Raw genomic sequence first — 13,105 nt, 5'->3', positions numbered from 1 at the left:
ATATATCCATGGTAACCAGGTAAAATCCACCTACTGCCGATGAGACAGTTGATGGTTAAAGGAACGTTGCATCCAACGGGGATGTTTGACGGTGGATCGAAAACAAACAGAAATGCCTATTCGATGGTAATGTGTTTGATGCAACATTTTTGTGTTTTCCAACATTAAGCTTCCAGTGACTGTTTTTGCCCAGTAACGTTTGGAACGTTTGTGATTTTAGGAAAATCCAATTTTCGAGTTAATATGTTCTTTTGCTTCGATGTTTATATAATTTATTCGCTAATGATGCTACAATTATTAAAGCAGTGAGTTCCCATAATTTTATTATAGTCCAGATAAGTAATGATAACAAAGACCGGAATGAGTGAGATTCGATTCGATTCTTTATTCAGTAAAGACTTGGGCTATATCCCCCTCGTCATCCTTTTACACTGTATGCAGGATATAATATGGTTATCCATCGAAATATACATAAGTTTTACATTTACAAAAGGAGGCTGGACAAAATATTTTGGTACTCACATGCATAACTTAATGTATTTACATAATTTTGCAATGCTATACAGGCTGCTACATCCGTATGGTAGAAGCTACACCTGTAACATAGCGGCCACAACGGTTCGGAGTCCAAGCCGAAAGTTTGTACCTGATGTTGCAGCTTTTACAGAGACACAAACACAACACTAGTCTTATTTTTTTCTACAACCAGCCGGCAAGACATAAAATCCGCATGCTGCTTCGCACAGAAAAAGTTGACGTATTGTTTAAGGTGGCCCTAGTGTTGTACCACATATTGAGGTTGAGAAAAAATGTAAATTGTTGATGGGCATCTATTGATTTATTGATGTCCCTATAATTCGCAAATTTGCAGGTTGCGCATAAATGCACTGTTAAAACTTTGCACATGTACTATTGGCCTGAGGGCCACTTAAAACACAGAAAATTGTCAGTCTGACAAAGACAACACGTGTATAGAAACAATTCAGGTGTTTATCTAACAGGTGCCCGTTAAGAGGATTACGGATACGGATCGACAGCCACAGGCTTTTAATTAGTTATTGTTGCTACAGACAATTGTTTGCTACACAATGAACCAACTGACAAGGAAGTAAAAGCATCTAGTACAACAAAGTCGACGCCAACCCAAGTGACAATACATATTACAATACAGTTAAATTTGGCATACCTTAACAAAACAGTGTTAATGTGTTAACGCTATGATGCTTCGTTAGTGGTAAGAGTCATTTTAAGGCACTGGCTGAGGACATATGGACAACCAGAGCCCTCAGGTAACTAGTTACACGCCTTGTTCCTAAGTCGAAAGGTAGCTCTATTTTAGAACAGAACAGGGCATTTTAACCAATTGGTATGCCAGGAAACGACTGCGAGATCCACAACCAGTTCAAACATGTTTCATGCAATATAATTCAACAGGTGGTAATAACACACATGCGCTGCCATCATTATATAACGCAGTGGTATACAATAGCTGATCCAGTTACAGTTATACTCCTGCCATCATTATATAACTCAGTGGTATACAATAGCTGATCCAGTTACAGTTATAGTCCTGCCATCATTATATAACGCAGTGGTATACAATAGCTGATCCAGTTATAGTTATACTCCTGCCATCATTATATAACGCAGTGGTATACAATAGCTGATCGTGTTACAGTTATACTCCTGCCATCATTATATAACTCAGTGGTATGCAATAGCTGATCCAGTTATAGTTATACTCCTGTCATCATTATATAACTCAGTGGTATACAATAGCTGATCCAGTTACAGTTATACTCCTGCCATCATTATATAACTCAGTGGTATACAATAGCTGATCCAGTTATAGTTATACTCCTGCCATCATTATATAACGCAGTGGTATACAATAGCTGATCCAGTTATAGTTATACTCCTTTCTATCAGTATATAACGCAGTGGTATACAATAGCTGATCCAGTTATAGTTATACTCCTGCCATCATTATATAACTCAGTGGTATACAATAGCTGATCCAGTTATAGTTATACTCCTGCCATCATTATATAACGCAGTGGTATACAATAGCTGATCCAGTTATAGTTTTACTCCTGCCATCATTATATAACTCAGTGGTATACAATAGCTGATCCAGTTACAGTTATACTCCAAGAAACTTTCACCTGAATTTTAAGTTGGTACCGCCCAAGTTCCCCATACACCATATAATCAAGGATGGATGTGACGCATACATGTTTAAATGCAGGCTTTCTATATTACCTCAAGGTTGTCATACACACAAGCCTCGGATGCATATAATGCCATATTAGCTTTCCTTCATAATTAGCCCTACTAGCTACTACGTAGCAAGTTATTTGAATCTAAGGCAATGATTTAATATGCTATTGTTACCTTTCAGGGTATCCAGTAACCATGGTTACCATGACGCGGGGACACTCTCCTTTCCTCGTTATTAGCATGCTAGTCAACTGGGCAATGTTCATTGTCAACTTGTTGACTATCTACCTTGGACGGATGCCACAACTAGTGGGCGGTTCCTATAGTAAGTAAACACCCCATTCTGTCCAGGTTAACAGCGCCTAAATCACGTTGTGGAAGTCCACCTGTGTAGGTGCTACGTGCACACAATGTCTGAGCGTCAATGCATATAAAGTACCTACTTTTATAAAGAACACACTTACAAGGAAATGACGGACATGCATATCCTATCCTAAATGCAATCCTAAAGAAAAACACATTTGAATATCACCTGTCTAAGTGTTAATGTATATACTGAAGGAACCCACATGCGAATCCCACCTGTCGGAGCGTTAATGCATGCACTATCCGAACACACGTGAATCTCACCTCTCTCAGTGTTAATGCATGCACTTACCGAACACACATGCGAATGCCACCTGTCTGAGTGTTAATGCATTAAACTAACTTAAAGTAAACACTCATGTGAATCTCACCTGTCTGAGTCTTATATTTGGGATTACATTTTCTTAGTAAAGTACAGATTCTAGTATTTTGGGGGGTTGAGTCCCATCCGCCTAACCCGCTCACCTACCGCGACTTCCACAAAAATGGAAATCGGACAACTGGTAGTCTAGACTGAGGACTTTGTGTATCCCTCTGGTGGCTGAGCGGGTTAGTGCCGCTAGCTTTGTGTGTTGGCGATTGGTGCCTGACTCTGAGGGTGTGGGTTCGAATCCCGGATGGGACTCAACCCAAAACGTACTAGAATCTGTACTTTACTAAGAAAGTGTAATCCCAAATATAACATATGTTACATTTGACCACTTTCTAAATGACATTGTGTAATTAATGCATATTCTAAATGAATGCACATGTGAAGTCCTACCCTCTGAGTGTTAATGCATACACTATCTGAACATATGTGAATCCCTACTCTCTGAAGTGTGAATGCATACACTATCTGATCACACATACACACACACACACACACACACACACATGAATCGCACCTTCCCGATACCACTGCCTGTAGTATGTACTTCCACACAGCCATCTACTCCTAGCATTGCAGATACAGTTGAACCCACCCTCGAGTCACACCTCCATTGCCTACAGCGGCCATCCCATCACTCGTTCTGATCAAGCATCACCCGGAACTCAAGACCATAAGGAGTTTCCACGGGTTGCTATTAAGATGGTAATGCACCCACGACCGTCACTGATGTCTTCTCACTCTTGTTTTGTCCAATTCTCCTCGACCTAAGGTTTGCTATAGGGGAATGTTTGTCTGTGTTTGACACCGAGCCACATTAGATGTTTCTGGGAAAGTGAGTTCAGTTGTGGTCAGTAATGGGGAGGGGTACCAGAAATGGGCTTCCCACATGTGGGGAATCGATGCCGGGCCTTCTGTGTGACTCTCTTACTTGATGACCCTGCTACAGCACCGCCCCAGACTACTTATTCTTCCAGAGAGCAGGATTGCACCCACTGTTCATTCATAAAAGACAATATTAATAATCTTAGACGATGTTCCATTACAGAAATTATCATTAACGAGGTCAAAGACATATCTGACAAGTATGCCATAGAGATCACCCCCGCCAGTCCGACGTTCAGTATCTGGGGTGTCATCTTCGTGTGGCAAGCTCTGTGGATGCTGTACGGCATCATCAACATCTGCAGGTACGTCATCCCATCCGCTGATCCAGATCCGCCCTAGCTATATTCTATCGTTTTGATCTCAAATCTTAGTTGCCGCTACCGCAAAGCAAACATCAAAGGATTTCCCATGACAAGTCTTGTCTGAACGACTTTTGAGAATTTTGACTCAAGAACGACATGACGATCAAGACGTCGACATCAACCAATCAGAAAGCGGCTTCATCAAGCATTTCGAAATCATCTTTCAAACTGACGACTTCTATTGAACATTACGTTTAAGAATATAACTTTACCAAAGTATCGAAAATTTGTAAAATTTGAAATTCTGACCCCCCAAAAATTCTTGAATTCTAGATGGCCAAGATGTTTCATCACTCCTCAAAGGCTTTGGAAAAGTGACTTCTCTTGATTTTCAGTTGTGCGACGGATAGTATAATATGGCAGAACCTGTCGTACAGCCTCCAATTGACGTTTAGATTCTCCAATGTTATTCCTTCCGAGTTTGCATGCTTAGTAAACACATTCCAACCGTCACTTTCGGATAAAGAGAAGCGACGTTCTAATTGGTCGGATGAAAGGTCGTTCTGATGAGCCTCGTAATGGGATGTCCTCGGATCGTTGTTTAGCGCTGGTTATAACTAGCTGATTTTAATGAGATTGACATAATTTTGGACACATTTAACTGACTCCGTAGTAGAACTGAAATAAAGCTGCCTTAGTTGAACCCGACTGGCGTGCTACCCTGTGTTAATAGAGGGGCTCTTGGAAACAGATGATATCCTGATACGTGCATGACTGAATTGAGATATTGGTTAATGCCCGCATAGGATCAATGGATAATTAACCCACGGTTTTAGGTTGACAATACAGGAAATCAACACAATGGGCCAGTATATAACAAAACCGTTCACGGATGTGAGTTGTTAAATACAGATTAGCTGTCTGTGTAAGCTGATAGAATTCGGTGTTTTTTATGTGTATCCAATCAACACTTAGCGATGGCCTATGTGCAGTCGGAAATCTCCTCGTACGTCGCTCTCACGTACATTAGGTACAGACTAGATACCATAAAAAATAACAACATTCATAACGAAATGCTGGTGGGCAGTGCTTTGACCATGTATTGCATAAGTGATGACTTATGTGCTTCACACCGCCTGGTGATGGGTTGCAATACATCACCTGGGCGTTATTTCGATTGCTATAGAGCCCTATATCTTCAAATCCCTGGGGCAGTTTAAGCGTTCGCTCGTCACGCCGAAAACCCGGGTTCGATTTCCCACATGGGTGCAATATGTTAAGCCCATTTCTGGTGTCCCCCGCCGCGATATTGCTGGAATATTGCTAAAAGCTGCGTAAAACCCAGCTCACTCACTCAAATTCGTTGATAAAAACCACTTTGAACTGTGCAACTTGTGTGCAAAATCACGGCTTTGTGTTAGCAAGTATGTTCAGGGAAGGCTTGCCCAGCTATTCAGACAAGCAGTACTCCTTCACAATAGGATCGCACAATGCATTTCAAATTTACATGTGGTTAAATTTAATTCACCAACCATCGATGTTCAGGAAAACTTTTTGGCAATAAATACCACTGTCTGACACGGCGTCTATGTTAAATATGTTATAATAAGGGATCAATTTGTAAACTTGTCTCATGATTGTTTGTTTCCCTCTCTCATTCACTCAACCATGGAAGTAACATGCGAGCTTATTCACAACTATCAATCAACAAAATAACAATCAAATATTGTAAGATGTTTGCAGCTTCTGCTCAGTTCTGTTCGAATTAAACCAAAGTTTTATTTTTATCAGGAAAGCCCCAAATGGCCCGGTGTACGTCAGTCCGACCTTGCTGAGTCCGTTGTTGTTCCTGACGTCCGCTCTCAACTGGGGCGTGGTCCTGGGATGGAGCTTCCTGTTTGACCGGGAGTACCTATGGTTGTCCATGGTCTTCCTGCTGCTCACATACCTGTCCACGTACATCTGCCTGGGTCTGTCCTACCGCGACATGGCCTATCACGAACCCACCCTCGTCGAACAAGGCAGGACGGTAGATGTCTGGCTGGTGCGAGTGTTCGTTCAGAATGGCCTGGCCACGTATGCAACGTGGTGCACCATTGCCACATTGTTAAACCTAGCAGCAGCTCTCGCCTATGAAAGAGACTTTACCATCACACCTAGAACGAGCTCAACTATTTCACTTGGCATACTTGCTGGTGAGCTTGTGTTGTTTTCTATCTCTGACTGGACGTTCCTGGACAAATATTCCCGCTACACCGTCACACCATACCTTGTGTTGATAGTGGCGCTCTCTGGTAGCATTGCCCAGAACTGGCAACCAGGGGCAGTTAACTCTACATTCACCGTTGTGTTGCTTGTCGTGTCCGTCATCGCATTTGTGGTCAAACTTGTACTCGTGTATTTCCGACACACTCGAGAGACCGACAGCACAAAGGAAAACGTGACCATGCTTGAAATTAATCATACATTTCGTATCGGCCATTGTCAAACTTGTTATAGAGAGGGTATCGGTCACTGTCAACTTATTATAGAGAGAGGTATCGGTCGTTGTCAACTATTACACTTGTCATAGAGAGGGTATCGGTCACTGTCAACTATTACACTTGTTATAGAGAGGGTATCGGTCGTTGTCAACTATTACACTTGTCATGGAGAGGGTATCGGTCGTTGTCAACTATTACACTTGTCATGGAGAGGGTATCGGTCGTTGTCAACTATTACACTTGTCATGGAGAGGGTATCGGTCGTTGTCAATTAAATTCAAACATACGATTCCCCTGAAAGGTACAGTTTGTTGTTCCTCACGTAGTTGGTGAATTATTTAATGTTAAATATACGACGTACACTTGGTTCTCAAACACTTTTTTGCTCATCAGTGGGGCGGTGGGGTAACCTCGTTGTTACATCAGTGGGCGGTGGGGTAACCTAGTGGTTACATCAGTGGGGCGGTGGGGTTACCTAGAGGTTACATCAGTGGGGCGGTGGGGTAACCCAGCTGGTTACATCAGTGGGGCGGTAGGGTAACAGTGGGGCAACTTAGTGGTTACATCAGTGGGGCGGTGGGGTAACCTAGTGGTTACATCAGTGGGGCGGTGGGGTAACCCAGTGGTTACATCAGTGGGGCGGTGGGGTAACCTAGAGGGTTACATCAGTGGGGCGGTGGGGTAACCTAGAGGTTACATCAGTGGGGCGGTGGGGTAACCCAGTTGTTACATCAGTGGGGCGGGTGGGGTAACCCAGTTGTTACATCAGTGGGGCGGTGGGGTAACCTAGTGGTTACATCAGTGGGCGGTGGGGTAACCCAGAGGTTACATCAGTGGGGCGGTGGGGTAACCCAGTGGTTACATCAGTGGGCGGTGGGGTAACCTAGTGGTTACATCAGTGGGGCGGTGGGTAACCCAGGGTTACATCAGTGGGCGGCGGTGGGGTAACCCAGTGGTTACATCAGTGGGGCGGTGGGGTAACCCAGTGGTTACATCAGTGGGGCGGTGGGGTAACCTAGAGGTTACATCAGTGGGGCGGTGGGGTAACCTAGAGGTTACATCAGTGGGGCGGTGGGGTAACCCAGTGGTTACATCAGTGGGGCGGTGGGGTAACCTAGTGGTTACATCAGTGGGGCGGTGGGGTAACCTAGTGGTTACATCAGTGGGGCGGTGGGGTAACCCAGTGGTTACATCAGTGGGGCGGTGGGGTAACCCAGTGGTTACATCAGTGGGGCAGTGGGGTAACCCTAGTGGTTACATCAGTGGGGCGGTGGGGTTACATCAACCTAGTGGTTACATCAGTGGGGCGGTGGGGTAACCTAGTGGGTTACATCAGTGGGGCGGTGGGGTAACCTAGTGGTTACATCAGTGGGGCGGTGGGGTAACCTAGTGGTTACATCAGTGGGGCGGTGGGGTAACCTAGTGGTTACATCAGTGGGGCGGTGGGGTAACCTAGTGGTTACATCAGTGGGGCGGTGGGGTAACCAGTGGTTACATCAGTGGGGCGGTGGGGCAACCTAGTGGTTACATCAGTGGGGCGGTGGGGTAACCCAGTGGTTACATCAGTGGGGCGGTGGGGTAACCTAGTGGTTACATCAGTGGGGCGGTGGGGTAACCTAGTGGTTACATCAGTGGGGCGGTGGGGTAACCCAGTGGTTACATCAGTGGTTACATCAGTGGGCGGTGGGGTAACCCAGTGGTTACATCAGTGGGGCGGTGGGGTAACCTAGAGGTTACATCAGTGGGCGGTGGGGTAACCTAGTGGTTACATCAGTGGGGCGGTGGGGTAACCTAGTGGTTACATCAGTGGGGCGGTGGGGTAACCTAGTGGTTACATCAGTGGGGCGGTGGGGTAACCCAGTGGTTACATCAGTGGGGCAGGGGGGTAACCTAGTGGTTACATCAGTGGGGCGGTGGGGTAACCTAGTGGTTACATCAGTGGGGCGGTGGGGTAACCCAGTGGTTACATCAGTGGGGGGCGGTGGGGTAACCTAGTGGTTACATCAGTGGGGCGGTGGGGTAACCTAGTGGTTACATCAGTGGGGCGGTGGGGTGCAACCTAGTGGTTACATCAGTGGGGCGGTGGGGTAACCTAGTGGTTACATCAGTGGGGCGGTGGGGTAACCTAGTGGTTACATCAGTGGGGCGGTGGGGTAACCTAGTGGTTACATCAGTGGGGCGGTGGGGTAACCTAGTGGTTACATCAGTGGGGCGGTGGGGTAACCCAGTGGTTACATCAGTGGGGCGGTGGGGTAACCCAGTGGTTACATCAGTGGGGCGGGGGGTAACCCAGTGGTTACATCAGTGGGGCGGTGGGGTAACCTAGTGGTTACATCAGTGGGGCGGTGGGGTAACCTAGTGGTTACATCAGTGGGGCGGTGGGGTAACCTAGTGGTTACATCAGTGGGGCGGTGGGGTAACCCAGTGGTTACATCAGTGGGGCGGTGGGGTAACCTAGTGGTTACATCAGTGGGGCGGTGGGGTAACCTAGTGGTTACATCAGTGGGCGGTGGGGTAACCTAGTGGTTACATCAGTGGGGCGGTGGGGTAACCCTAGTGGTTACATCAGTGGGGCGGTGGGGTAACCCAGTGGTTACATCAGTGGGGCGGTGGGGTAACCTAGTGGTTACATCAGTGGGGCGGTGGGGTAACCCAGTGGTTACATCAGTGGGCGGTGGGGTAACCTAGTGGTTACATCAGTGGGGCGGTGGGGTAACCCAGTGGTTACATCAGTGGGCGGTGGGGTAACCCAGTGGTTACATCAGTGGGGCGGTGGGGTAACCTAGTGGTTACATCAGTGGGGCGGTGGGGGTAACCTAGTGGTTACATCAGTGGGGCGGTGGGGTAACCTAGTGGTTACATCAGTGGGGCGGTGGGGTAACCCAGTGGTTACATCAGTGGGGCGGTGGGGTAACCCAGTGGTTACATCAGTGGGGCGGTGGGGTAACCCAGTGGTTACATCAGTGGGGCGGTGGGGTAACCTAGTGGTTACATCAGTGGGGCGGTGGGGTAACCTAGTGGTTACATCAGTGGGGCGGTGGGGTAACCCAGTGGTTACATCAGTGGGCGGTGGGGTAACCTAGTGGTTACATCAGTGGGGCGGTGGGGTAACCTAGTGGTTACATCAGTGGGCGGTGGGGTAACCTAGTGGTTACATCAGTGGGGCGGTGGGGTAACCTATCGGTTACATCAGTGGGGCGGTGGGGTAACCTAGTGGTTACATCAGTGGCGGGGTGGGGTAACCTAGTGGTTACATCAGTGGGGCGGTGGGGGTAACCTAGAGGTTACATCAGTGGGGCGGTGGGGTAACCTAGAGGTTACATCAGTGGGACGGTGGGGTAACCTAGTGGTTACATCAGTGGGGCGGTGGGGTAACCTAGTGGTTACATCAGTGGGGCGGTGGGGTAACCCAGTGGTTACATCAGTGGGGCGGTGGGGTAACCTAGTGGTTACATCAGTGGGGCGGTGGGGTAACCTATTGGTTACATCAGTGGGGCGTTGGGGTAACCTCTTGGTTACATCAGTAGGGCGGTTGGGTGGCCCAGTGGTTACATCAGTGGGGCGTTGGGGTAACCTAGTGGTTACAAGTGGAGACTTGTTAATCGGGTGGACAGGCTCTGTGCCTTGGTTGATTGAGGGTTGTACCTGATTGATGTTGACCATGATATCAATCACTGAAATATACTTAAACTCAACTGAGGACTGAGTTATAGAACACGAAACACATCAACACAACAACTCTAGTTTCATGTACATATTCATGCAGGTATATTCCAGGAATTTCAAACAGGGAATAAAAGAAATCGTCTTTAAACAATGCACTCGTGGAAATCGCCTTTAAACGTTGTACCCGTGGGAAATCAAACCGTGTAAAGAGTAAACGCTCAAAGTACCATATTGCCCCACCACCTAGACTAAGGCTTAGTCTCTGAATATATTTAATTTTGATAGTAACAAACAAGCCCATTTATATTGAAAAGGAGCCCTAGGGAGACCAGAGATTCAGAGGAAATCTAGACTTGCTTTATTTAGGGCTTTAGCACAGCAGAGAGGGCTTGGCAGTAGGGAAATTAATGTGGTTCAGGGACTGTGAGACAGACTACCCCACCACCCCGTGCTCGGTGTAAGCAGAGACCATACCAGTGTGCTCATTTGAGAATTTGTTGCGCATGTGTACCGGTAGAGGGAAGTTAGCAGCAGGGTGTCGATGTGTATCAGTTACATGTCAGGCCGTAGCGCTGATGGTTAGTGATAAACTGTTGGGGAGGGCCGTCCCTCTATTATATGGTCTCTGGTGTAAGCCACATCAAGAATGACCAAAACTCGCTTCATAAGCCTGGGGTCTGCCAGCAATAAAATGTGTATTGTGAATATGTTTCATGCGCACTGGCATCCCAGTGAGTGTTTAACGTATGTATGTCAGTTATCACTGAAGTTGTTATCCAGTTTCTTGAAGGTAACAATAGGCGATCACCTGGTTATCAGAATAGGTCGTTAATGTCCTTGTGGACAATCAGTCAGTTTGTGCTGAAAGAGGTTGGGGTACCGTTTATCACCGTGACTAATGCTTGCATTGCTTTGTGTGAACGCAGTCTGTCAGGCAAGCAGACCATGCTTCGTGAGTTAACACGGCTCGCTGACCACGTGGCCACGTGAACGTTTGCTTGTGTGTATCAGCCCCGCTATGTAGGTCAATGTGTTCGGTTATACAACATCAATTTTATAGGTCAATGTGTTCGGTTATATAAGAACGATTTTATAACTGCTTACTAGGAATGCACGTATATATATATATATATATATATATATATATATATATATATATATATATATATATATATATTGTAATCCAGTATATATTGTGTATATTGAGTAATATATGGTTCATTTATAATTTGACGATTTTCGTATTGGCTTCTGTATTGTTTTGTTATCGTTGTTTGTTGGTTAGTTTTAACATGTTGTAGTATCATATATAATTATCACTGATGGTCTGTTGGTTAGTTTTAACATGTTGTAGCATCATATATAATTATTACTGATGGTTTGTTGGTTAGTTTTAACATGTTGTAGTATCATATATAATTATTACTGATGGTCTGTTGGTTAGTTTTAACATGTTGTAGTATCATATATAATTATTACTGATGGTCTGTTGGTTAGTTTTAACATGTTGTAGCATCATATATAATTATTACTGATGGTTTGTTGGTTAGTTTTAACATGTTGTAGTATCATATATAATTATTACTGATGGTCTGTTGGTTAGTTTTAACATGTTGTAGTATCATATATAATTATTACTGATGGTCTGTTGGTTAGTTTTAACATGTTGTAGTATCATATATAATTATTACTGATGGTTTGTTGGTTAGTTTTAACATGTTGTAGTATCATATATAATTATTACTGATATCATATGAACCCATGTTTAAAACTTCATGTTCTACTTATTCTGATGTAATTACAGGAACCAACAACCCCTCCTGGCAACAGTATGTACAACTGTCGGGGAGGGGGTAGCAAGGGCAGTATCATTACCGGTCATACATAATGAATAACACACAAATAAAAGCGAAAATGCCCTTTCCAAATTTCTACTGAAGGCAGAAAGATAAGTGCCATACATTAACATTAACTTACGACTATCTTGGCGCTAAGAGTGCTTCGAAAATCTAGGCCCTGATTCGTAAATTTGGAAATGTCCCCCACATGTCTACCATGCATACACGTTTTGAAACTTTTTCGGGGCCCATGTAACGTTGCTGTGATCTTTCCACACGAGGCATATGACAATTGTGTGACACCTCGGGTAAATACGGCACACTAACAGTTCACAAAGGAAATGTTTATGAAATCAAGCCAACCTTTCATTGACCAGAAATGGAAAAAAAATCATGTATCCTTTGTTAAAGATAAAGTACTACTTCTATATTATCACATATAATCAAGAAATATACAGATACTTAACGGTTTTGTTGTCTTTAGTCATAAAGAGACACATATATTTGGATTTATGATACATTGTTTACTGCCAAGGATGTTTGCATTTTCATAGACATGATCTTGAAACTGTTTACTCCACACATTCAACCAGTAGGGACTCGTACCCTTATCGGACACCGTGACCTGATAATGTGACCTCGAATCTCCAAAGTAAATACAACATAAAGACTCTTGCTGTGACTGGACAAGTGAGGGTAACCCACACTTATGCGTTTGGGCGATCTGCACACGAACCGCGAACAACGAAAGAACAGTGCAAGCCTCAACTACCCAACTCCGTCTGATGATCACGAACATCCTTTATCGCTCAGGATGAACGACTTCATTAATAACCTTAACCTAGCCTCGAAATGTGGAAAAGAGTAAGTTTATTCTCTGGCCTCATGGAGACAAAGATTGATCACGATAAATTAGGATTATCTTGAAATGATTTACTTGATGACTAGTTGTTGTTGAACATTCAAGCGTCC

General features: G+C 44.8%; 1 protein-coding gene across 1 annotated transcript; it reads left to right on the top strand.

Annotated features, from left to right (window-relative positions):
- Window positions 1-2,460: 2,460 nt before the first annotated feature.
- On the top strand, window positions 2,461-12,183 carry LOC124284681. Its single transcript, XM_046720782.1, has 4 exons — window positions 2,461-2,545; window positions 4,005-4,146; window positions 5,938-6,586; window positions 12,100-12,183. Exons 1-4 carry the CDS (start codon window positions 2,461-2,463, stop codon window positions 12,181-12,183), a joined length of 960 nt encoding a protein of 319 aa, XP_046576738.1.
- The last annotated feature ends 922 nt before the right edge of the window (window positions 12,184-13,105 follow it).

The sequence above is a fragment of the Haliotis rubra genome, unplaced genomic scaffold (assembly GCF_003918875.1).
Source record: "Haliotis rubra isolate DU_JTF1 unplaced genomic scaffold, ASM391887v1 Scf342, whole genome shotgun sequence".
Classification (NCBI taxonomy): Eukaryota; Metazoa; Mollusca; class Gastropoda; order Lepetellida; family Haliotidae; genus Haliotis; species Haliotis rubra.
The sequence above is the reverse complement of the archived record's forward strand: the minus strand, read 5'-3'. Positions and strand labels throughout refer to the sequence as shown.

Excerpts from the sequence above, each read along its gene's own strand:
- LOC124284681 (XM_046720782.1), top strand. The coding sequence starts at position 2,461 with ATGCTAGTCAACTGGGCAATGTTCATTGTCAACTTGTTGACTATCTAC. Across the intron at positions 2,546-4,004 it reads ACTAGTGGGCGGTTCCTATA|AAATTATCATTAACGAGGTC; the intron begins GTAAGTAAACAC and ends GTTCCATTACAG. Across the intron at positions 4,147-5,937 it reads GGCATCATCAACATCTGCAG|GAAAGCCCCAAATGGCCCGG; the intron begins GTACGTCATCCC and ends TATTTTTATCAG.